The 27160-nt window shown below is 41.0% G+C and overlaps 1 protein-coding gene across 6 annotated transcripts in view; it reads right to left on the bottom strand.

Moving 5' to 3' along the window:
• The window catches only part of PDE10A (phosphodiesterase 10A), a 352020-nt gene that overhangs the window by 211239 nt on the left and 113621 nt on the right, over window positions 1–27160 (bottom strand). For 2 of the 6 annotated variants that reach the window (XM_021544164.4, XM_021544163.4), the window contains exon 2: window positions 20124–20284. The exons of the other annotated variants lie outside the window; for them this stretch is intronic. In XM_021544164.4, the coding sequence (XP_021399839.3) occupies window positions 20124–20157 (34 nt within the window). In that variant the 5' untranslated portion in view covers window positions 20158–20284. The remainder of the gene's footprint in view (window positions 1–20123; window positions 20285–27160) is intronic. 6 annotated transcript variants of the gene reach the window in all.

The following is a 27160-nucleotide window of genomic DNA, read 5'->3' as shown; positions in this document are numbered from 1 at the left end:
AATGGTGAATACACCAGTGTAAAAAATAAACAGAGGTCAACAGAGGCAACAAATGAGGACAGAAACTATGTTTTGCATTAAAATCAGTGAGAAAAGCAGTGTTAAGTGGTATTTCTGAAATATTCGTATCTCCTACATTATCAACACAAGCTCCTCAAGCATCACTATGATGAGTTTACTTGTTGCAACAACAGATGAGTAATTACTTAATGCTGTAATGGATTGTATTCAATCACTTTGAAATGTGATGAGTCTAACAGCAACCTGGCATGTAGAAAAAACATAAAATATTCAACATAATTAGCCTTATTGACAGAATAAAGCATCAGAAACAAAGGCAACCTCCTCCTTAAACACGGGCACAAATTACCCCCTGAACACAAGCACGTGCTATACATCTGAAGGGGGAAAAAAGCTATTTTAGTGACTGCTCCTGTAAGAAGAGGATGTACAACTGAAAATCTGAGAGGAAAAAAAAAAAAAGAAAGAAGCTGAAGCAAGCCCCAGAGAGGAAGACAAGCAGAGGGAGCATGGCATGACTAAGCACTGGGCTCACCTACCCCACCCCCTCAAGCAGCATTTTGTTTTCCATAGATAGCACCTATTTTGTGGGTTCCCCCCCACCCCCGACCCCCTTAAGTGCAGCAATACAGAATTCTGCATAATCTTTGTTGATATACAAATGCAGAGCAGAGGCAAAGATATACAACTCACACCATCATTTGCTTATCCTCATTAGTACAGCCTGCTGTGTCTTGAAATTTTGCTCAACTGTTTGAGTCCAAGGAAAAATATTAAATTATTTGGTAACTTCAGAAAAGATGCTCAGCAATTTGAAAATGACAATCAATTGAAAATGTTTCATAGCCATTATGCTAATGATGTTAGTGTCAGGGGGAACCTTTGATGTCAGAAATGTAGGTCCTGCATTAAAGAAGCAAATGCAGCTACATAATTCCTAATGTGTTTAGAAATGGAACTCATGATTTTAACACTTCCACCATTTTCCCCTAGGATGTGATTACAGGCACTTGAGGAACAAATATGTGGTCTGAAGACATATAATCACTTAAACCTGTCTACTGCTTTACAATGAAACGTTGCACTGTATTCACAATTCTCCATTGTACCTGCTCACTGTGATCCTGTTAACATCACCTTCCTCACAAAAAACAGACAATAAAATGAATTGCAAGAACAAAAAAATCCTGTTACAAAAGAAGTGCATTTGTAAGAAAATTCAATATTCTGCCCATGAAGACAAGAACTGGGTCAGAGTTTCTACCTAAGCTATACTTGTCAAAGCTATGTTACAAATATACAGCTATAAAATGAATTAAGCAATCAAAAGAGACAAGATCTAAACTTTGTTATCCTTGTTTCACTCTACAGCAGAGAGAATAATGAAGGAAGAGATAGATGCTATTGAATAAGGGACACGTCATCTTCTCCTGCATTATTCTTCATCATGACATACCACGAGCAGAGATTAAATAGAAGCCCAGATAAGTTCAAATGATACGGCTATCAAACTCAGATGTTTCTAATAAGCCCTTCACATGGATATTTGGACTATTAAAAAGAGGTAATGCAAAGACTGTGAAATGGATGTGAGAAGAGAGACAAAGAAAAGGAGCTAATCTGAATCTCTCAACAGGAAACCACAGGGAAATGGGGACAAAAAGGAAGAGGCAGCACTGTGTTAAATTTTTTCTTCTCCCGGTCAGCAATGCACACAAGAATAGATTTATCTCTCCTTTATACCAATGTAAATGATAATGTACTGCACAGAAGACCATAAAGTTACACCAATATCAATGACAGAGGATTTTAAGTGGTCTTAGATTACTTCAGATCAACCAAACTACTTTTTTGCTGAAACAGAAGGTGCTTTTCTCTACAGGGTGGAGAAAACTTGGCTTTATTAACAATCCTTTCCAGTCATGATCCAAAAGGCCTCCACACAATAAAGCAGGAGGAAAGCTGGACTATCACACTATTGGTGATTTCCCCAGCATACTTTCCAAGTATAACCCTTACTACACATCTGAGAACTCACCAAGATGCAGATGATGCCCAATCTTTCCCAAAGACACAAATCCACAGGGAAGCAGTCTTCACTATTCCAAAGGCTCCTGCCTGTGGATCCGTGTGTCCTTTTAAAGGGGATGGTGTAGGAGCCCACCCACGTCCACTGTTCTTCCTGTACCAGTCACTCTTCATTCAAAATAAGGGGATGCCTCTGAGATCCTGGACACCAGCAGAAAATTAACAACAGCCTGGTGTTTAATAGCAACCCTAATTGCAATTACAGCATATGGTTCTTTCTCTGTGAGATGGGGTTTCTTTAGGATAGAGATTATATAGCACTGTGTTTGTTAAAGAACAACCAGTCATATAAACAATAGGATAACACAATCAACCAATAAAGCTAATAGTGCCTCCTAGTCCCAGATCCAAAGTTTAATGACTCAAACTTGGCAGCACCCTGGGAGACTTGAAAAGAAGTTTTCCTAGCTTTTAGGAGATGGCAAATGAGCATACACAGGCAGATTAAATCATGATCCCTTCAAAGGCAAGAGAAGAATCTGGGGCTTGGTGGGTAAACTTGCAAATTTTAGACTCATGGCTACATGCTGCCCTTCTCAGTAGAATAATTTTATCAAGGAGACTGTATTACTGACATCTCTATCTGTGCCACCCAGAAAAGGTATAGAAGCATAAAACAGTGAGGTGAGTTAGTTAGAGATAGTCCACTATGACTCCTGGACTAAAATGAAACTTCTTAATTTACTGTAGTCATCCTAAGACATATAAGCTCTATCAAATAGTCATCATTACGCTAGAATAAAAGCAATTATGTAAGGAATGGTGTTTCTAACCATCCTGCTATAATTATGCAAGTGTGACTAGAAAAATTTCCCTATATGAACAAGCTCCTACTGTCTCTGGTAACAAATTTAAGGACTTGAATAAATACAAGATAAATTAATTTCCAGGCATTAACTGTTTAGCAGAGGGGCCCAAGTGTTAAGTTTGCCACTGTTGTGTTACTCTTCCTTGATAAGTATATCTTATATATACTATATCTTATGTATATGGTGCAAAAAACACTGATGCAACAAACTTTTACCTGTACTTGCTGGGAGCCAAATCAGGTTAAGCCTGTAGGGCACCTTGCTTGTCCTTGGGATTCAATAACGCTACTGTCATAAGCTGAGCGGCTCCACAGTGACATGACAGGAACTCATTTCCAGTCCTATGACACATACTGGGTCCACAATGCTTTGCTTCACCCGTGACTTCATTTAAGCTCTTCTATTTGTAGGTGCCACGCTTTAACTTGAGGTGCAGCAAGTCCATCACATTCAGGGCCATCTGACAGGGAGTCTTTGTGCTTTCTGCATGTAGGAGGAAGACGTGGTAGGACATGCTACTAATAGTCTCACAGAATTACAGAATCATTTAGGTCTCAATGCATGTCACCACAATGAGCCAAATTCAACAAAAAGAAAAGAAGAAAAGACTTTTCTGAAGTTTATTTACAGCTGATGTACTTATAGTCTCCCACAGCAGCTCAAAACCTGTGCATTTTACAGCATGAAAAAAGAGATGTGTGGAGGGTTTCTGGGCTATCCAATGGCAGTGATGTAGCTCGGGGTTTGCAGGGCTGGATTAGATGCTTCCTGCTCCCTGTCCAAAACCATGGCAGTCTCACTGACAGTGTGCAATAGCTGGGAGACAACTACAGGGACAGGAATCCCTAGAAACATTCAAGATCAGGCTGAACGGGGCTGTGAGAACCCTGACCTAGCCTCACTACAGGTGGGATGGGACTAGACCTTTAAAGATCCCTCGTAACTCTAACTATTCTATGGAGGCCAGGGAGGATCTGCAGCTCCCATCAAGGGGGGCACACCACAGCCTGCCACACCACTCCACTGTCACTGATACTCACCCCAAATGGCCTCATGACAATTTCAGAGAAGGGCAGCTGTGCTCTTGGGGAAAATCAGACCACAGTGCACAAAGCCAACAGCAGTGTGGGGCGCTCATTTTGATCCTACCTGTTCATATCCTGGTACTTCCTTACCAAATTTCTCTGTCCAGTGCACTACAGGACAGGCAAAGCCAGACATTACTGGGGGAGAGAAGGAGGTAAAATCTGTAGCATTTTTAGCTCTTTTTGGCTGTTAAGTATCTTTTATGCATAATGGCAATATCTGCTGTAAAGAACTGTAAACACATGGACCCAACCATCACATCATATTCACCTCAGCCATAGATTTGCAGGTCCAAGTCTCCTGTTGCTGGGTTGAAACCATTTAAATCCCCCAATACCAAGGGACTCAGTGACAATTTACAGTGAAAAGCAAAACCAGATTTTAGAGAGAAGAATCAATATGAAGCATTGCAAGGACAAGAAATGCATCTTAGCAGATGTGTTAAACAAATTCTGGTACTTCATCACCAAGTGAGAAGAAGTTTTGGTGGGCTCCTACAGGCAGGACTTGGTTCACAGGCAGCTGGGCATGGCACCACACCTCTGAACCATGCCTTGGGCCACAAAGTGGTTTGCATCAGGGAGGGAGGGTGTGCAGAGAAACAGGAGCTACAAATTCACTTTTGTAGACCAGGAAGATGTAATGTTTGGCTCAATATGGGGCACAGTTTGCTTCCTTTCTCTGAAGTAGATCTCTGCTTTCAACCACCAGTGAAACACTAATAAGCAAAATACAGCATCTATAAATACCTGGTAGCAGTATCACCCCTTCTGGGGATACAGCCCTGAGGGAAGGTGGCTAAGGGTCACTCTTAGCCCAGAAAATCAACTGATATCACAGTCTGGCAGCTGCTGACGCCAGAGGGCCAGACTCAGCCTGACTGCTCTCACTTCACTGCATCTTGCATCCCCTTCACTCACAGATGATGCAGGAGCCACCAGCTATCCCCTTGCCACCAGAGGAACTGATCTCAGGAGGCTGAATCCCACCATTTGGCATAGCTGCTTGTGCCAGGAAGCTCAAGAGCTGATTTTGGTATGTGTGCAAAGACCCCACCATGGCCCACACATGAAGGATCAGGAATTTGGGTTGTGTGTGTTACCTGGCACCTTGGTCTTCAGTAACTAGACCTGCTGTCCACCTCAGGACACATGGGATGGTAAGGCAAGGATGGGGATTTCAGGAGTCCTGGGGTTCTGACACAAGAACCTTACTTTTGCCTTCACCACCTAAGCTCAGAGACAACACAGTGGCAGGAACAACTACAGGGAAAACAGAGCAAAGCTCACACCCAAATAGCTGCCAACAGGGACTTCGCAACAAAAAGACTCAATACATTAAAATTACTAAGAAAACACACCTCTAGCCTCTAGCATTAATGAAATCAGAGATGAGTAATCATATAAACTATTGACTACTAGTTACAGAGCCATAGCAAAAACTCACTAATGCAGTTAGAAAATTTCTATTCTTAGTCTGAATTTGGATGCTCCTCTCTTGTGCACATAGACTTGGTTGAGAATGTGAAATAAAATCCATTTCCTATAGCAGAAAAAATTTAGACTACAAGCATGCCGTGCTAAAAGGATTTTCAGCCTAAAAATTACATTATAATGACAATTCAGACACTAATTCTTTGTTTAAGCCTAGCAGATTGAGTAATTCTTAAAACACAATTCTTTTAATAAAAACAATAATGAAAAATAAATCCACATATCTATAGAAAATAATTATGGAAAAGTCTATCTTTAGGGGAAAGAAAATGAGTTGAACAGACTTTACTGAGAACTTGAAGTATCGTGTAGTTTGTGTTGCATGTTTCTATAATTTTTAAGATAATCCTGGAGAACAGTGAAGACTTTTTTCCCTACTACTGTGCGTGGTTCAGAAAAGTCTACATACAGATACACTTCGGTATATGAAAGCCCACTTAGAAGAAGAAACAAACAAGAGTTAGAATTCAAAAACAAACCCAGTAAATTTTCTAGAGATGTAGCTGAGTGAGGAAGGTTATACTTTCTAAAATACCAGGGAATACAGTAATGTTCTTCTACGGGATGTACCTACTTAAGTTCAAGTGTCAGTAAACCGAGGAAGCAAAAAAACATCCTAATTAATCTGCAGGCCACAGTCTCCATGCATTACCCACTGACTAGAGCTCTTTTTGTCACTAACATCAATATAACTGATGAAGAGCAACAGGCTAATGAGCAAAGGCTTACCTGGCAGAGCTGGGGGCACAGCAATCTGAAGAGGTGCTCTTTTCTTCTCCTTTTGTTTTTATCCAAAAAACAAAAGCCCATTCTGTAGACTGTTTTAAAAGGAGCAATCATAAAGACACCGAAAGGTTAAACCAGTTGCTCACATTTTTACACTGACAAGGAGCAATCTGAAGCTTCATGGTATCTCTTCTAGTCAGTCTACTTGCTGTCTTACTCTGTAAGCCAGGACTCTCACAGATATTGGTTTGTATATCTGCGTCAATAATAGCTCAACAGTGCACAAAAAATGCAAAAAAATATAATAAAATTAACCATGAGCAAAGGACTAGCATCTCCACACAGCCAAATGCATCCTGCATGTAATTCTGAGCACTGGAAAGTAATTTTTAAACAGTTCTGCTAAAGATGTTGAATCCACACATACAGCTGCTGTGATAATCATGACCCAAGGCATACACAAACCTCTACAATTCCATGCAGTCACCACCAGTGCCTGTAGTTCTAAACTGTAGTGCCAGTCCTGTCAATGTCTTGGATGGCCAGAGGAAAAAGGCTGTTACAATGGGAACTTTTTATTTGACAGAGTAGCAGTGTGAAAGAGAACACTAGGAATATTTACACACACTGGTAGAGAAAGACTGAGACAGCTCACCTGATGGATCCACATTGGACTGTGTGGAATTTATCTCTAGATATGCATATTCATATGGGAAGCTCAGGTCCAACAGTGACCACAGGCAGTAGACAAAGGTATTGTCTTCTGGCACACTATCATAGTGGTCACAAAACGTGCAGAATTCCCTGCTTGCAGGCTTGCTTAGCAACATTTTTCTGGCTGGGATAACTACACAGCACCATGCTCTGCAGTGAAGTTCCTCCAGATGCCCCCGTTTAGCACAGGCTTTTCCCACACCAGGTATTTTTTGTGTCCGGGGCATGCATGAAGAAGGCAGTGTAAAGAAGATATTGTCCACACTTTACAACAGAAGAGACATAAAGCTGGTGTTGTGGTATTCAACAAATTCATCCTCAAATCTCTTCCTAATGGTTTTAAGAGGCTGCAAATCCATGGAAGGAGAGAAGGAGCCCTAGAGGACAAAGCAGGTGAGAGCGCTGGAGCTGAAAGCACTGTTATACACTAGCCAATGCCCACACAGGGTGGAGAAAAAATTGCTGGCATGCTAAAACCCTCCATGTCTGCCTGGCAATCACACAGACAATCACTTTTTTTATCACAGAGTATAAAAGTAGTGTAGTTGGCCCAGGAAATCATCCACAGAGCATAAAGTTAAACCACCAATACTAGCCAGCAACACAAGATGATGAAGAGAGTTCAGCCTAAATGAAAACAGAGTGCAGCTCCACAATCTTCTGTAATGCTTGAGGAAGGCACATGAGAATTTTAAAGGTAATTTAGGGGGGATTAAAATTATTTTTAGTAATTTTAATTTAAAAAACCCTGGAGTTAAAAATTAGGTGAGAGAGCTCAAACGAACTCTGTAGTCTTACCACAGTGTATGTTAAATATATAATTAAAAAACCCAGCTAGTTCATTACCCCTAATAGCATCTGTGAGTTTCTAAAACTGACATTTCTGTCGACATCTGAATTGGTCACTGGAGGTGGTAAATAAGATGATTTGCCACAGATGTGAGGAACCAAATCCCAGAGCAGTGCAGAGAACAAATGAGAGCTCTGTTTGAGCCAGAGCAGAGTCTTCTTTCCTCCCTGTTTGAGGCCAAATGCACCCACAAACAGCTGCAATAAAGCCATCGCATCAGTTACGGCCCTACCACCGCTGGGGAACTGCACAAAGTTGCATTTACTTGTTAAAAATGATTGATTTTAGCTGCCCTCCATATCCACGCTCCACACAATTCCCCTGCACGCTATACCATCTGCTTAATTCTCCCAGGTTGGCTGTGGCATACCGTGACATCCAAAAATCAATCAAAAATCACTCGATACATCAGCAACCAAGGAAGAGCGGCTGCACGCCTGATCTCACCACTTGTTTTGCAGAGTACTTTTGCTGCCTGCCTGCCCAGCTAGTGTGGAGACAGTACGTTTCTCCCCTTTCCAACAATGTGATCTTATCTCAGGCAGCTGGCCTGCACTCTGCACTTTCATTTTTATTGTGTGGGTTCTCAAACCCTGATGCAAATAGTCTGCTGAACATCCTCCCTCCACGACATGTAGAGGCTTTTTTTTCCCTCTTCAGCCTCCTTCCACGCGGCGCGCTCCAGCGTCAGGCTGGCTCCGGCCAGCTCCCATTGTTCACATTGTTATTTTCATGTCAAGGGCGTGAGAGGATTTTTTTTTTTTTTTTTTCTGCCAGAACAACCATTTAAAGCCTAGGCCTTGAAAATACACTTACACTTGCAGGAAAACAGTTACTGGATTCTCTGCAAGGCCAAAGGTGAGGGACAGAGCCACGTAGTTAAAAAAAGTGAATGTTGATACAAATAAAAAACTGAACCTAAGAAGGAAGCCATTTGCAGAAGAAAACGAAAACGCCAAAAGTTTAATTTGTTCTGCAGTGGCCTACATAGAAGGTGAACTGCCACGGCAGATTAGAAGAGTGGTCCACTGGGGCTGCCGTGCCAGCACCACTGTAGCTATCTCTAAAAGCGTGAGAGAAATGATGCGTGTGACCTGGAGTGACAAAAGGGAAAGAAGTAAGTAGCCAGCTAATTGTGCAAGGCTGTGCATGAGGTCCTTCCCCACATCTGCTTGGGAGCAATATCATCACTTATTTCTTCAGGTACAATGATACAAATACTGCACTGTGCTGCAAAATTGCCAGTCTTTCAATGGTGAGTCCACAGCAGCTATTTCATGCGCCTCTACCTCTTGCAACTGCAGGCTGCAGCAGCTGACAAGGTGTAGGGGAAAGGAAGCATATCCTTTGATCAGCTCTACATTTACTATACTAACTTTACATTAAGGAGTGTAAAGGAGCTTAATTCAAGAAGAAAACCAGGAAGGAAATGAAAATATTTCACTATTCCCTTCACAGGTTTTGGGATTTTAAAAATATATTTAGATATGATCTCCTTCACAGTTCAAAAAGCCTCAGGCCGGTCTCTTGTAACCTTACTTTAAAATCTCTCACACACTGATCCTCCCTCCTCCTGTGACCACTTTTATCACATCTTTTTCTGACTGCTGCCACTGAAGAGATGGCAACCTTTCACATGATATTCCTGCCTGCCCTCAATTCTATGCCATGTAAGTTTACAACTTCCAGTTGAATTTTAATCCCCTCTTTAATATAACTGAGTATCCTAGCAACTCCAATGGCTATTATGGTGTCCCTAAATACCCCCACCAAGTTATTCACAAGCAACAGTGTGTTTGAAAGAAGGAAACTGATGAGAATTCATGGAAATCCTTCTACCTTGGTAGGGTTTTCAGCTAATATGAAGTCTCCTACTTCTCTCTGTACCTCCAATGCTCTTCATGCTCAGAGAACCAGTTCCCAATTTACTTTCTATTCCCTCTTAGAAATCCTTAAAATCTTTACAATTGTCTTGGTTCAGTAGCAGCTTCTCCTAATTATGAGTTCCCTCTTAACTTCTGCCTGCTTTTAATTGCTGCCAGTCATCATTTGTTTATTCTGTGGCTTCAGAGCATGCCCCTTGCTTGGAATAGCAGATACCTGCACTTCCAAATCTTAGCTTACCAGCTCCTTGCCTAGTAGCTCTTTAATTGGTTTCAAAGTTTTCATCAGAGGTACACTAAAAAGATCTTGAAAGATAGAGGCACTTGGCCAGGAACTGGTTCTTCAGAACTCTACACTGGCCTTTCATCTCTAATTATGCTCTAAGTGACTCAGCAAGCAGTCAATGAGAGGCACTACAACAACAACAACTTCCCCTAATCACAAACAGGTAGTTATAACTGGCTAAAATACAACAGTTATTCATAAAGCTGTCTGATCCTTTAAAGAAACCAAGAAGTCTATTTCTTACTCACTTAGGATAACATCTTCCATCTGAAGAAGCATGCTGATACCCCTCTGGACTTCACTAGGATTAAGGTAAAGTCCATAATTCATTATTTTTGTAACTCCACACTATTTGTTCAAAAAGCCTTAGATATTTACTAGTATCTTTTGGTCCTGGTAATTTTTTGAACTTCAGGTTCTCAGGAGGCTTTAAATTCCCCCCCTTAGATACTCCAGTTTCTGTTAAAGAGACACAGATAAGTAAAAAATTTATTTACAAAAGTCAGGTCTCCTTTCCTGTGTCAAGCAGCTAGTGGTATGGTACTTAGAATTTTAGCTTATTGTCAGCAACCCCAGGTTTCAATCATGCTCTTCTGCGTATTTCTAGCCAGATTCCATCATGTCACTACGAATGGTCATGGAAGGATAAACTATTGACCTTTCTCACCTCCGTTGGCAACACATGCAGCTAACCTTTCAAACTTTCAAACATGCAGCTAAACTTTGTTCCCTTTCAAAACCAGAAGCGTTTTGCCTGCTCTTCCCTCACCACGCCCAGCAAACCTTCCTCTTCCACTCGTGTTGCATACATCCCCACACGTTTTGTGGATGGCAGCCTAGAGAGTTATGGCAATGGCACAAGCACTGGCAGTAGAAGTCAACACCAGCTCTGACACGGTACAATGAGTAGATGTGTCCCAGCTGTGCTCACAATGGCCACCTTAGACAAAAATTATCAGCCTTTATTTCACCCTTCCAAGGTTCAGCCCTTCCAGATGGGAGGGAAAGGAATACAAGACACCTCCTCACTAGCTTGGGAAGCTAAGTTTGGCATGACTGCTGGGTAATTCAGGTGTGAGGCAGACAAAAACTGCTCCTTCCTCAGAGGAGCTACCCACCATCAGTGTGCAGTCACTACTATTGCTACATTCATGTCTCTCAGGGAAGCTTCTCTGGCAATCACTCCACGAAGAGCATATAGAAATGATGGCATTTGCCCCCAGAAAGGTAAAGGAGTCAACATGTGTGCACAAGTGCATACAGGAGCCCAGTGTGGATCTACAAATGCTCCCTCCTAAAACCTTCCCTCGTGCTGGGGAGAGGATGACCAAGAGACTGACTATCAGAGAGGAGAAGTAGATCTTGGCAAAGTGCTTTGATACTGGCCTGTTATTAAAAATAAGACCAGCAAAATTATATAGGAAATTGAATTCCCCCAAATTTTGAAGAATTTATCTGATGTAGGAAGAGATCAGGTCATCTCCCTTGAGTAAGTATGTGCCTTTGAGTGAGATGTACTGAGGAGCTAAGGAGGCACTTCACTTTAAACAAAGACTATAGCCACATAGTTTGTTCATTAGCCTTCTAAGCACTAATACTTTTGTCTTGGGCTTTGATTATTAAACAATTGCTTTATTTTACTGCTAGGCTTGCCCAGCTCTGTGGGACAAGATGAATTATATTAAAAAAACAATAAGGGAAGAAGATGGCTACAGTGATGAAAAATATGCAAACCAGAAGTATGCTGCAGGATCTTGGGGGGCAGGAATATGCAAGGGCAGGTGGAGCAGGATGCTTACCCTCTGCTGTAAGAATAAGAATCAAATCCAACCTGTGCCTCCTCTCTACATCTTTCCAAAGCAGCTTTTGGGGTACAAACACAGAGCTCACAAGGAACATTTCCACACCTCTTCCTTCACAGCACTTGCCACAGCACTGGCAGAAGCAAGCCAGGACATCAATTCACTTCCAAACCTTAAAGAGGAATAGATACATTTTGGTAGGCATCAAACAAGCTGTCCTTCATGCACTTTGTCTAGATGACACACTTCTCTGACAGAAGGATACCAGGGACATCAGCTCTTCCCCACACCCTGAACATGTCCAGAGGAGGTGCAGGATTCTCCCACTCTACTTTGTTTTAATAAATTTTGTTGCTTCTTTTAGCCTTATGCTCTTTTGTGCTCATAAAATTCAGTTATGGCCACTACTGAAGTGTTAGTAATTACTTAACAGTAATTAGCCATGCTAGCAATGGGTATAGGTCCCCAAAAAGTACTCTCATTTTCTTCCTTTTGGACATTTTGGACATTTACTGAGCAAGAGTTATTTCTCAATAAAGCTGGAGTTAATCTTTCCTGCATTTTAACTCATCCCTGAATTTTGAACACACAATTGATAAAATTGGAGGGAAAAAACACCAAAAGAAAACAAAGAGAAAAACGGCTGAAAGGAATAAAAATAAACAGAAAAGAGCACTGGATTACATTTTCAAAACTGCTACTAAATACTCTTTGCATTTGTCAGCCATCTAAAATAACTTGGGCTGAAAAAATTGCATTCCTTTTATTCCACTGAGAAATTGTGCCCTTGACTACTTTCTTATGCATTTGTTTGAGATTTTTTTTTTTTTTTGTGAGGGTTACATGAAGAATTAGACAAATTTATGAACTACCCAGGGAACACAATCAATACTCACAAGCAATATAAAGAATACATGCAGTTAATCTGATACATTCACAGCAGGCCTATTCCTGTCTAACTAGTTCTTGGGAAACCTAACTGGCAAGGGTTCCATAATGAGCTAGAAAGAGAAAAGACTGAGGATAGAGTGGGGAGCACCACCCCATACTTTAGAGGCAACCATTCTATATCCTTGGAGAACTGGGTTTATGATTCTCAAAAGACGCAAGAGGGGAGAACGTTAAGAAAAGTGAAGAATGAGAGTGGACCTGGTCTGCCAGATGAGGCATTTCCCATGGGAAACCACCAGACTCCCTGCAGAGGATTTGTGATTTTTCCCTGTCCCCTCACGTAACAGTGGTACCAGAGGCACAGTCATTTCTCTCACTAATTTTCTTCTGCTTTGACACAGACTTGCATTCTCAAGCTCTGTGTTATACTAGCTGCAGAGGACAAAGCCTGTTTTGTACCAAATAATGACTTGATTTGAAAGGGTTAAGTTTAACAGATGCCAATATAATTCTTTAAAATCACATCCAATCCTTAATTGCTCTTAACAAAGACTATTTGCAGCACACAGAGTTGCCGGGAATACTCTTCTGCTTCAGTGTTGCTGGCAAAGAAAAGGCTTGTCGACAAATGCTCATTTTTCTGTGGCACACTTTGCACACCCTGCTTTGGCTGATGCTGCCAGGGTGGTAATACTGAGAGGGGGACACAAAATGCCTAAAGGTAGCACAGAAGGCTACCTAATCTAACTATAAAAATCTAACTATTCTGGCTATTTTTATAGCCAGAAAAACCACCTCCAGACACTCCAGCCCCATGGCATTATGGGCTCAGGAAGGCATCTAAGCAAACTGCTTAGTCCCACCTTTCACTGACTGCTAGTTAAGAGGGAGCTATGGAAAGGGAGGGAGAAGGGTGAAGAAATGAGGGGAGGCATAATAAGGTAGGCAGACCAGGTGGTGCGGGCTGTTTGGAAGCATCCAATTGAGCAGTCCTGCCCTTGATTCTTGAGTCAGACCTGTACCACACTCATCAAACTTGCTGTGCTATCATGAGGAGCAAAGGGAGGCAGCTGACTTCTCTGACTAGCAGGGCAACACCCAGGATGGGCAGAGCGAGTGTGCCACAGCAACAATGCCCATCCAAGGCACCTTTCTGGCAAGCCCTGTCTTCTGTGCTCTTACTACCTACAGGTGCAGCTGGCCACTGAACACCTTATCATCCTCATCTTCCCTTATTCTTTCGGCTGAAATGAGACATTTTACACAAACAGCAACAGGAAATGCTGGGCAACATAGTCTCCCCACAGAATAAAGCAGCAAGATAAAAAAAACAAAAGAATAACAACAACAACAACAAAAAAAACCAAACCAAAACCAAAAAAAAATCAATAGTTTGGCAGCATTCATTCCTTGCAAAAATTTCCTCTCAATGAGGAAGTTTCCTGAGAAATACAGGAGCCACCACTTTTCATTTGTCATCACCACTGTCCTTTAGTCCTAGTGCCACATACCCCAGCCCATACACACAGACACTTCTTTTTGGAACAATGTAATGCCTTGCTCCCAAGAGGCCACTCTATACTTGGAGCATTTGGAAATGAGCATTAGTCACCTCTTTTTCCCCTGGACAATACTGTGTCCTCTTACATGCTTTTTCTTGCCCTTCCTTGCTCATAGTCCTCCTGGCCTTCACTTTCCCATCCCACAGCTCACCAAAGAGCACCCCTGCCCCACGTGAAGGCCTCCTGTGTCCCATTACTGCCCACAGGAACCTCCCCTAATCCTCTGTACTCAGTTTTGAGACCATTACAAATGCAATGCAGATTGAGGCCTCCCAAGGCATCAGACTAAACACATCCTGTGACTTTCAGCTAACCTTCCACTGAGCAGCACTGTAATACTCACTTACAGACACTGTAAGTGCAGAAGCACTTTTTAATAGCAATAAAAATAATGTTCCTTTCACTTCACAGAAAACATGGAAGATTTCCAGAAGCAAGTCAGGCAGTCAGCCTCCCCTCAACACCCACACCTGCAGGTGTGCGTAGGGAAGAAGTTCACTTTCTGACATGGAAGCCTGTCATTCCTCCAACCTCTCTCTCTTCTCTGATGCCCACATACACACTATTACACTTTTTTCCTGGATACCTTCCTTCCCTCAGAGATTGGCTGAACCCCTCCAAGCAGATGACAGGCGTCTCTATTCAAGGTGCAGCTCAGAAAGTAAAAAGAACATCTTTTCATAAGGCCACGGTAACATGCTATGGCCTGGCTCAGTGAAAGAACATATCTGTCACCCTCTCCACACCATCATAGATTACTTTAAAGTGATAAAATTATTAATTCAGACTTGACTACTTCCTCTGATGAAGACTGCGTTGGTCAATTATTTCAAGGAATGCCACATTACAAATGGGAACTCATTCATTTAATTGTTTTGTAGGACAGTGTTCATCAATTTTGCATAGGCTGCTTTGTTTTCAGAGCTAATTTCTAATCCTAACTCACATCACAGACACACATCTCTGCTTGGATTAATTAAGATCTCAAAGAGAACCTTCTGCTCCATTACCTTCCGTTACTGATTTATAAAAAAGGCCATGAAGCAGTGTTCTTAATGATAATGAAGAGGCTATTTTATCCCTCAATTCTGTTCCTGTGCTTAAAATGCAGAGAGACATAGATATTTCAGGGAATAAGGAGAAAATCTTTATTAGTTGCATGGAATCTTTTATTGACAGATGCCTCTCCATAATTTTCCTGTCCATAACAATAATTTTGGTTAGTGACCCTTCACCCTGTCAAACAGTGACTGATAAGAAGACAGAGACCACCGCCACCCAACACTAAGGGGACAGCAGGAACTAATTTTTAACACTAATGATGTGAAACAGATCAACAGGACCTCAAAAGCAGTAAAGGTCATAGGAAACTAAGGCCAGTACCAACACATGGAGACAGGATGACTAGGCAATTCCTGAGCAAGGACAAGATGAGTGTGGAAAGCACTGAGGAAAGACAATAGGCTAAGTGAGCTCTCCTGCAGGCACTAACTGAGATGCCCAGCCTCCTCAGATGAGACAAACCACCTAGGTTTATTTTATACAACCAAAGTAAAACTGTCCATATCAGCTGTGAGCCACAGACCAAAAACTTCAACAAGGTGGGTAGTGTAATATCAAGGATTTGCCCCTAGCAAGCCCCCAGTGTTTTATTGGACAGAAATCCAGCTCCCTGCAGAGGAAAACACCAAAGGGAAGGTGGAAAAGCTGAGTTACAGCAAGAGGAGTGGATTACTGAAGTGGTCAAAACAGGCACAGTTCTGACTCTCAGGACTTTGACTTTATTTGAGCAGTAATCCAAAACAATTTTATTCCCACTATGAATTTGCCATAAACAGGAAGAAGCAGTGACATTGCTAAAAGTGACAGCTTCACAGCACTGCAGAAGGGAATCCCAGGATGTTCCTCTCACAGGCAGTCACTGCTCTGCAAATGCAGGAGAGCTGCAGACCTTGGGAGGACAGCCTGTATTTCCATGGGATGAGACCTTGGTAAAGAGATACACTTTTTTCCCAGTGTGTCCTTCATTGCCTGCTTCTCTGCACGTCCAAGCATCCACCCACAGCTACTTTCACTTAGAAAGTTAGACTATCAAAAAAGGTTATCTTAATTTTAAATGGTTTACCTAATCTCACCCAATGCCAACCCCAATTTTAACTAAGTTGTTTTTGTAAAGCTCAATTCAATTAGCAAAACAGAAGTGTTTGCCTTTTACCTATCTACATACAAAATACACTGTCAAAAGCAGGTCTGCTTCTTTCCAAAAACAGCAAGCTAGGTGGGTAGCCCACAGAACCTACTGGAGAATTTACCTGGACTTATCTCTGTAGCATCAAGGCACCTCTCTCTGCATTTTATACAAATTGGGCAGAAATATAAACCAGAATTGATTTCCCATATATCACACAAAAAATTTAACAGAACAGATAAGCCCTGACTCCTTCAGAACCTGTAAGTGACATCAAAGAGGTGAATGGGCCATGTAGGTAGTTGTGTGCACCATCAGGCATATCGAAACTATATCCCACTTGCTAGTTTGTACAAGCCTGCTAAAAAGGATGTTTATCTCAGAGTGCAAACTGATATTTGGCATTTTTGAGAGATTTTAAAAAGAGATTGTGTACCATGACTCAGTTAATGTCCTTGTTTTCAGTCTCAGGAATAAGAGTTTTTATGATTTTTGGATTAAATACTTTTCATGTACAGAGAAAATTATTCTGTTCTGCTACATTTTTCCCATATTTTTTATTTCTTTATATCAGCCTTATTTTGGTAAGTCATACTAAGGGAGGTACAAACTGAAGCATACAGCATTTGCATTAGTAGCTATAAAACAAGAAAGATATAATCCATGTTGTCTAGTATTTCTCCACCAAACTGAAGGTCAATTTTACTCTTGCTGAAGCCCTAATCCCATCTGAATTCTTCAAAAGACAGGCAGAGTTGCTCTGTCTTGTACCACACTGAAGACATACAACTAATTTTATAAACAAATTATTTTGCAATTAAGATGAGTTTGACAGATACAAATGGAATCACACTAATTTTGTCTGATTGGGTCAAAATAGCATTCCATCTTGGCCATTAAAAGAAAATAAAAGGAGAACCTGCTTTCATTTTACAGAGTAATGCCTGAAGGCCAGATTTCCTTCCTACCAGTGCTAAGATGCAGAGCTCTGATTCTGTAGGTGTTCAGAGCCAGACAGGACCTTGCCCTCAGACACAGCTAATGAGAGCACCAGTCTGCTACAGGGCTGACAAAAGATGATGGCCTTTATTCTGTAGGACTCTTTCACTGACACTGATGGCTGTGACTTCTTCAGCTGAGTAAAGACAACAAATATATGTACTTGTAGAATACTGCTGGCATTCATTTGCCCCCGTACACTATTATTTCCTATCTACCCCATGTCCCTGCATCTTAGCCAGAACCTCACAGTTCCCAACAGCCAAGTCTTTCATCTGTGGCCAAGAGCAGTAACTTATAAGAAAGCTGTTGAGTAAGCAGGGGTTTCACAGCATGGACTACTTGCAGGAAGTACCTACAATATAAATATGCACACACACAAACGGTGTATGGTGAATCAGCTCACACCCCATTAATCTTATACAGCCCATAAGAAGCATCACACAGCAAGCACTGAACTACCTAATCTGTGCATGGAAGTCTTTTTCCAGCTTAAGGGGAATGCCTGGAAAATATGAGGTGAGAGCTGATTCTTCATCAGTGCCTCAAGCCTTTCCAGGGCAGGAAAGGCAAAACCAGAACAACACATTGGAGAAACCACTTAAAGGGATCAAACACAGCAGCTCAGGGACAGATCTATGAGCCAAACACCAAATCAGACCCCACCCTGGCTACAGATTTCCAGAGACCTAAGGACTGCCCATCTCCCTGGGCACAATAATCCCACAGAGAGAATTGTATCTACCTTTCCCAGATTCACTATAATGATGGCAATTTCTCACATATATTCTGCCATGATAGCTCAAAAGCCATACAGCAGAGCAAGCAGAGCTGAAAACACCCTTCCTGGCTTTATTACTACATTGTAAACAATCACCTTTGCTTCCATTATATTCCTACACAGACACTCAGAATTTCTTTTCGTTGTATTATTTTAAGAGGAGAACTGTACATGCTCTACTTTCCATTAAGCTCTTTACATATATATTTTCTAGACATTTCTGATGATCACCATTCAGATCTTCCCTCCCAAATACAAGGTGATAAAAAAAAAAAATAAAAAGCCATTTACTCTCTCCACATTTACCACATTTCTAAATCGGACAGTTTTTTCTTCAGGATTGATTGGGATTGAGAGGGGTAGGGAAGTTGTTTGTTTTAAAATGATAACAGGCAGACTTTGAGAACAGAGAGAACGAAATCTCAGAGGACTCAAGCAGTCTTTAAAAAATTCCCCAGAAGCAGTTTAATAGCTCTGAAGGTTGATTCATGCAATAAATGATGCATCAAAGGCATATAATTTTTACTGACACAGCAAGAGCTCAGTCTACATATATGTATGTCCTCATGCATAGTCACAGCATGCAATACAACTTAAAGCTGAGACAAACTGCTAAAAGGCTTTTTCATTCTCTAACATGAAACATATGTTAAGAGCTCTCTTTACAAATTTCAGCATAAACTTGGAGGACATTGATTTAGATACCAACATGAATTACGACATGAATTGAAGAAGATATCTCTATTTGAATCTTTAAAACTTGTGCTTTAAGTGGCTGCATCCCAGCAAAAACAAAATGGGTAGCAGAGTCTAAATTCTAAGGCCAAAAGCTTAAAAGTATTTAGTAATTTTAGATGCTCCCTCTGAGATGCTTTGGGTCTGCCAAAACTGCAACAAAATAAAAGCTCACAAATTTGTAAATGTCAAACTCTCTCCAAATTCTGATGCAAAAGCTTAGGTCTCTAGCCCTATATTTGGTTACATTCAAGTTTAAATAACAACAGTTTCAGCACATAGTAATAATCTGTACTCCTTCATGAGATCCTGATTCCAGCAGTCAATATAGCTAAGCACTTTAACATACGTAGAGTGATGACCTAGGTTTCATTTCAGCTGTATTTGCTCCCTATCTCTGAAAATCATACTATTTCTATTTAGGAGTCCTGACACAGAATTAAGTGTAGCATGATATTTAAGAGCCATACAAGTCCTGCTGCCCAGGGGTTTTGGTATTTTGTCAGAGCAATGAAATATCACAATCCTTTCACAGCTAAGAAAACTTAAAGTGAAAAAGACATTTTATACCAATGGAGATGGTCTTAAAAAATAGTGCTACTTTAAATGGGAAGTTTGCAGACTGCAGTATTACAGCCTTCTACAAAGATAACATATTAAAGACCCTGCAATAGCCAAACATGTCACTGAAGTTAGGCAAGAAATTAACCAGATACTTAGCAGAAGCAAGGCTTTCTTGAAAAAAATTTAAAAAGTTACAATTTCATAGCAAGATATCTGAATGCTATCAACTAAAGGCAAAAAACCCAAAGGTCAAACAATTAGCCTTCTGACAAATAGTTCTAACACAGAATTTCCATAACAGAAAACATGTGGCTCAAAGAAGTTATGCACCACTTAAGTGGCTCATTTGGGAAATTTAATCCTTTGACAGTATTAGTTTGTAACACAAATCCCCTTAGTGGCTGAATTTTACTAAGTTCTGTGTACCACCAAGGATCCTGACTTAAGAATCTAAGGACAAAAAGTTACACTGGGAACTCCCTAGAGTCCCCTAGAGCATTCTTTACCTCCAAGCAAGAACCCCTGAGATAGTCACAATTCAGAGAACAAATTTCCATTGCTGCATACAAAATAGCAGTCAAGGCAATATCTGTTTCAGATCTTACTTAAAGTTATGCTGAAACACCCAAATACCAGCTCACTTACGTAGCTTGCTGACTTGTTTTCTGCATTTCCACATTTCCAGCTGAATGTGAAGATGTACTTTTCCCAATTTCTCTGCTGCTTCATCTTCTGCATAAAGGTAATGCTGGACAGCGCATCACAGAAACTGCATTCTTCTTCTTCTCAGACTCCAGGCCAAGGTTCTGTTTACACATGTTGATAAAAATCCTCTTGATAAGTATAATTTGTAATATAAAATGAGCTTCTGTTCATTTAACTGCCATCCTTGCAAACCATAAAACTAACTAACAGAACTTGTTGAGATAATCAAGGTTTACCAAACATGGCTTCCACAAGAAGCCAGTAACAGCTGCATAAGAAGTGGTTTGTTTTGGCTTTGGAAAGCAAAGCCATGAATTTGAAAGTGGCATATTGTCAACAGGTTTCTGCTTCTTTTTGTTTTCTTGCTGTTTTGGTTTACAAAGAATGATTTGTCAGGGGAAAGCTGCCCTTTTGGTGTGAAATAGGTACCCAAGAGTCTGTAGACTACATAGGGTGGGGAAATACTCGTCTAGCTTTTAACTCTGTAGACTGAGAGATTAATGGCTGGTTCTTGCTTCTGTCAACTATATTTCCTGCAGCATCACCAAGCCAGTGATGAGGGAGCTCTCATTCTTCAGCTCAGAACAGGAGCAAATTTTTGCAGTAGGAGGCCATCTCCCCACACTAAACAACATTAACTGGACTATTTAAATCCACTCTCAGGACCTCAGCAGACATATGAATATCCATGTTAAGAAATATTAATATAAGATCTCTTGCTCTACACAGATGAGCAATTTATTAGAGAGAATGGAACAAACTAGACATAATGCCTTAATTGCATTTTTTCCACAGAGGTCTCCACCCTTCACGCTAAATCTAGCCCTGACAGCTAACTAAACACTTCTGCTCCAGAACACAGGTAAGTAGGTTGGTTGGTGGCTCACTGGCTTATTTATAAAGACCACGTTTAAAAGTCTTTATAAATAAAGTCAATATTTCACATCATTGTTTTTTCAACCTGGCCAGGTTTCTGTGCACTCTAATTGTTCTATATCAATGTGGTAAACACTTCCTGTAGACAATTTGCTAGGAAGTTTGGATTTTATATAACCCAGGAAATGAAGTCACCAGACCTGTGGGCTGCCTGGTGTGATTCAGCCTCCTCGTTCCTTCAATAAGCAGGCACTTGAGACACAAAAATCTAGAGACAATGACAAACTAGTGGAAAGAAACAGGGTGCATACCAGTTTCTCCATACACTCTATTCATACTTAGAAATTCAGAAAGTTACAAAGAACTTCCACAGAGTTTCAGCCATTTATTTTTATCCCTAGTGCCAAAATTATAAATAAATTCTGATCCCTCTTCTCCTCTTGCCTTCATTGCATTGGGGAACAGAACAGGACACGATGTGTAGGAGGGGAGTGAAGTTTCTTTCTCTATCTTTTCACTAAGGAAGCAGTACTTTTTCTTCTTTACTTCATATTTCTATTGGTTACAAAATACATGTGTCACTTTCTATTAACTTCTCTGGTTTTGCATCATCAATCACTTATCAGTGCTCTTGAAAAATACTGTATAGCTGCAGTTAATGCAGCACTCCCTGAAATGGCCTAAGGGTTCTGAAAAGTTCATAGCTTTTAGTTCAAAATTAACTTGGATTTGGAGCTTTCTGCTGGTTTTGATTGTTTCAGAAAGCCTGTGAGAAAACTCAGGAAAACCTAAGATCTAGACAGTGGAACAGGCAGCCCAGAGAAGCTGTGGACTCCCTGTCCCTGGAAGTGTTCAAGGCCAGGTTGGATGGTGCTTGAGCAACCTGGTCTAGTGGAAGGTGTCATTGCCCATGGAAGGGGAGTTGGAATGGGATATTCTGTACAGTCCCTTCCAACCCAAACCATTCTATGATGGAACTTTCCTCCTTTAAAGTTATTTTACCAGTCTTTTTGAAATGTACAATTTGTCTCCTTCACTGTGAGTGGCTCTCCTGAGCCATGCTCTTCAACATGAATGGAAATTTTTGTCTAGCCATCACCACCATAAAGCGGTGGTGTGTGACCTCAATGCAGCCTCACTGAAGTCCTCTAACTATGCAAGAGGAACCAAAATATTAGCTAAGCAGAAAAACATTTCCTTCCAATGGTCATAACAAATGCCATTGCAAACAAGAAGGAGAAAGAGAGACAAAAGAGAAAATGTAAAAAGACTAAAGGAATTCCACACTGCAGACAAAGAAATAATCCTTGGCTGCATAATACCCTGAAAAATATTCCCCGTTTAATAAAGGTTTAAATTAGGAATTTTGTTCAATCCATGTATATTCCACTGGTAAGATCAAACTACAAAAATCATCTTCTTCTGAACTGACTGGCTTTAGGGACAGTTGCTGGAACCTGAAGACGTCTGCATGTCTAACCTTTCTACAGAAGAGAGATTACTCTGCAAATCACTGTCAGTTCCTCTTCTTATATGATCCTTATTGTTGATGTGGGTGGGCATGCTTAGGTATCTTTCCCTCTATCCTTCCAACAGATAGGCAGAGGGTTGAATTGGTACAGCTCCTACCAGCAGCCATCCTGTTACTGCTGTTATGCCCTTCTCCCACAAGTACAGCACAACTGCAAATCTGCGTCTGCTGCTGGCATGCAGGGCTTAACAGTGTTACCTTCCCCTCACACTGCTGCAAATACCATCAGCTGTTGGCACAAGGCAGTATCTCCTTGTGAACTCTGACTCCAAATTCAGGAAAATGTAGCTGTATCTGGCAAATATCTTTTTTGCCAGGGACCACAGAAAAGTCTGAGTTGGAGAGGAGAAGGGGAGAAATCTGAATGATCATACAGGGGCTAAACAACCAGAGTGGTAGCAAGCAGACAGGAAAAGATTGGGAAAGAGTCAAGTCTCCCTTTGTGCACGTGAATACTGATGGCTGAGATCAGGCTTTGCACTATCCCTGTTTTAATACTGCATATGAAGGGACTGAGTAGAAGAAAAGAATTTATGACTTTCTTGAAAAATACCAGTAAAAGCAAAGAGCAGAAAAAACCAAGCCTACCATGTGTGGAGATAGAAAACAGTGAAAGATACAGCACCAACAGTGTCAGGGGAATAAGAAAAACAAGAGGATTTTGTCTCCCCCATTACAGAATATAATAATGTACCATTAGGTACCATTCAGATGTGCTTACCCTACTTTGATTAAATGCATATAGCCACTTTCTTTTTACAGTCTTTGATAATTCAAAGCTATTATGCATACTGCAGAATTTACTTTAATTTGTTCACTTTTCCTCTCACTGACATTTTTCTCTTCAGAGGTCACTTCATCCTGGACCCAATGACAAAATTCATCTTCAAAAGATGAGTGGAAATAAAATTTGAATTTAAAAATAAAATAAAACCTTCTGGGGTTGGACCATCTTGCGTCCAACCTGTCCCACCTGAATTTAATAGGAATACCACTGTAAATTAGGCAAGTCTATTACCCTCAATACTGGCATTTATTAATTCCCAAGCATAACAACAAGTTTGCTAAATGTTTTTACATATTATGCATGCACTCACATTGCTAAGTTCTTCACAGTTGGAAAAGAGATTCAGAGCTTCAAATAGGTAAGAGAGGCAACAGTCATAAGAAAATCCCAAGGGAAAAACAAAAGGACTTAATAGCAGGCTATTATTAAACTCTATTTGATATATTAAAAAACCACAAAGAAGCCTGTCAAAAAAATTACCATGATCAAATAAATTGCAAGGGAAAGCTGTCAATCATGTCTTGCAAACTGGTATGGCAGAGACATGAAGGCAAATAAAATGCCCAGAGGCCAACACAAAATCAGGTTTGTCCTGCCAAACACACTCCTGTCCTGCTTGTGGCCCCCCTGCCTTCATTCAGCCTGCACCAGCTGTCCCCTTGGCACCTCGTCCTTCATTCCTGCCTGGCCATGCAGCAGCTAAAGGTGCTGCAGAGGCTCAGCACTGGGGCTGGGAGCCCCACTCCCACTTCATTCCACCTCCTCCCCAGCAAAACTGTTCTTCTCCTCAGCTCCTTGTTATCTCCTGCCTACGCACACACTGTATTCATATGTACTTTGCCACTTTGCAAAGTGCTCTTGGGATTACTTAGGTACTGCACCAACCCAAAGTTGCTCCATTTTACAGCACTGGCTTCATAAAACTCAACCTCACATTGCAGAGAGCTGCCAGAGAGATTAACTTCAAAATGTTCCCTTTAAAGTGCACAGTGTCAAAACTCTGCGCAGTGGATCGCAATCAGTGCTTCTTCAATGCAAAAGCCATTCCTCCTTCAAGAGCTTGGGTTGGTGAGGCACCTATGTGTAGCCATGGAAGAAGAGGCTGGACATGAAGCATCGTCTCTGTGTTTTTCTCCCAGTTGTACCAGCACTGCCCAGGTGTAGCTGTATAATCTGAGCTGCTCTTTCTGCAATCCTCTATAGATGCATTTCTCAGGGATAGGTTGACTTTGGGTTTAAAACAGCAGCAGTATCACAGCACATTGGTGTAACAGTACAGCAGGGCAAAGTTTGAAGAAAGAAACAATACTTTACCAGGTAAAATGACAAAGCTGGAGAAAAAAAGAAAAGCACCTGGGTACTAGGGGTCTTTTTCAGATTTTAGGAAGCTAAAGGCTTCACCAGGGGAATTTGAGAGCTAAAATACATTTTTTTATCTTCAGTTTGTAATACCATCTTAATCTCAAGTAATTTGTTCCTCTTCATTGCATGTACTAGATTTTCATTTGCTTCCTTTCTTCCCAAGCTGCATTTGGCAAGCTAAACATCTGAAACCCATCAAATCCCAGTCAAGAAAATGCAGCCGGAAGCCCTGGTGGCTTCAGAGGTATGTGCTTGCACACCTTGGTGTCCCCATGCAGTTCTTTAGTTATTACACTTAAACAGAAGTTTAGAAAGCAAAAACATGGCTCAGCTTACATTTCCACATGCTTCTTGTTTCCTGGGTCCCCCCTGGTCCCCAAAAAACCCAACAAGCAGTGCCTCAGTTTAAAGGGCACCAAGAGCTTCCATTTGGTTGGGGATTTTCCCCCCTTAAACAGTTTAAAACCTTGATAATCTCTAACCTAGCTATCAAATCTAGTATGCTTAAGTGAGAAAACCCACTGACATCAACAGAACTACTCACATTAATAGTTACAGGCTTAAGGCTTAGATGTTTAGATGAGCATTTAGATCAATTCTATGCCTTGGACTGATTTTGCAGTTTAAAACATTTAAAAAAAAGAAGCACGTCAAAGGAGGCCACAAAGGCAGCATTGGAGACAGAGCAGAGCTGCTACTACTTTATTTACCATAGTGGTTTTTGGCAGTTCAGGTATACTAATGCCAGCTAAGGCTTTCTGCACCTGCCTTGAAAAGCCCTTCTCCAAAGGCAAAAGTCTGACAAACCACTTGAACGTGGCTCCTGGACCCAAAAGCAACACGGGACTTACACAGTGAAAGAAAATCTGCATTTTCAAGTCTTTTTTTCTACAGCACCGTCCTTGAAATTGCAGGGAAATTGTAAATTATTCCCAAACCAAACACTGCAAAGAAATGTTCAGTTATTACACTCTGTGTCAAGGTATAATTATGTAAATGTATTTTACAAATATATAGTAATAAAAGTGCAACAATATCACGCAGGCTGCTCAAAGCAGGCATGAGATGATGCTACGCAGTACACCCGGGACAATGACGTGGACATCCTTGTGCCAGTACAGGTCAGGTGACAGAGGTACTGTGACTACCTCAAAGAAAGTACAGCAGCATCGGTTCAGTGTTACCTTTGACTGGACCTATCTATCATCACAGAAGTCAGGCCATGAAGCTCTATTTTAACAAGGTCTCACTGAAAGGCATTCTTTTATCCACTTCCTCTTGTTTATTATTCTTTCGAATATCTGATAAGATACTTTTCAGCTGTGGCTATTCACTTTCTGTTTGCGTAGGTCTTGGGTTCATCACAAGTTACAAGGTCAGCATTAATCTAAACAATGGTTGGTTATGGGTGATTTTGCCAAGTAGAAAACACTCTAAAGGCTAGATTGTTATCATCAATAGGGCAAGGAACAGGCAGCAGAAACAAGCCCTACTTACACCCATGTAGATTAACCAGAGCTACTCAGATGCCAGGTCATGGGTGCAGCACATGCACCAGAAACCACAGCTCCCACCCAGGGCTTGTTAAGAAGAAAAAGTAGGGAAGGAAGGAAGGAGGAGCTTCTCTCTCTTCTGCTTCAACATGTCAGCATGGCCACCTGGCCAGGCACCTGTGAGGAGCATGGAGGGGCCACCCAAAATGTGCAGAAAGCTATCTCAAACCTGCAGAGCATATTTAAGGCAAGGAAAGAGCTTGCAAAGTGTGTCTTTTCCAGCTGTGCTGTCATCCAGCCTACAGCAATATCATTTTTAAGCAACATACTGACAAGGTACACTGCAGAAAATTCCAAAACAAAAAATAAAATTCAGTAAAACAAGGGAAATAGTAAGTCTTTGTGAAACCTTTTAAACTGATTTCTTTGAGGACTGCTGATTGATAGCTAACACAAAAGAGTAAAGCTCCATTAACTTGTAATACCAAAATACTTTAACTGTATTTACAGTTTGTCACTTTGAGAGAGCCAAAATCTTCCAAAATATACTCCATGAATCTGTAATGCATCAAGCTTATCCCTTGGCCTTTATATTCCCTTCTTCAAAACACACCCCTTCCTGCACTCTCACCAACAGTGACTCACACCAACCTAATGAAAAAAATTAAAACCCCAAGAGCAAAAAAAAAAAAAAAAAGGAAGACAACTACCTAATCAAACATTGCATATGCAAACAATTTTATAACCCTGTTTTACAAAAATCTGTTTTCTGTAGGTCTCCTGTCCATGAGGTACTCTATATTTTTCAGACTGGGACTAGGTACTGCAGCACTAATACCATCTATTGTCATTGATGGAACAAACTGCAAAGTGCTATTTGTTCTCCATGTCTTGTTTGACCTCCAGATTGGCTGATTAACCTTTCCAG

The sequence above is a fragment of the Lonchura striata genome, chromosome 3 (assembly GCF_050655825.1).
Source record: "Lonchura striata isolate lonStrDom1 chromosome 3, ASM5065582v1, whole genome shotgun sequence".
Classification (NCBI taxonomy): domain Eukaryota; kingdom Metazoa; phylum Chordata; class Aves; order Passeriformes; family Estrildidae; genus Lonchura; species Lonchura striata.
The sequence above is the reverse complement of the archived record's forward strand: the minus strand, read 5'-3'. Positions and strand labels throughout refer to the sequence as shown.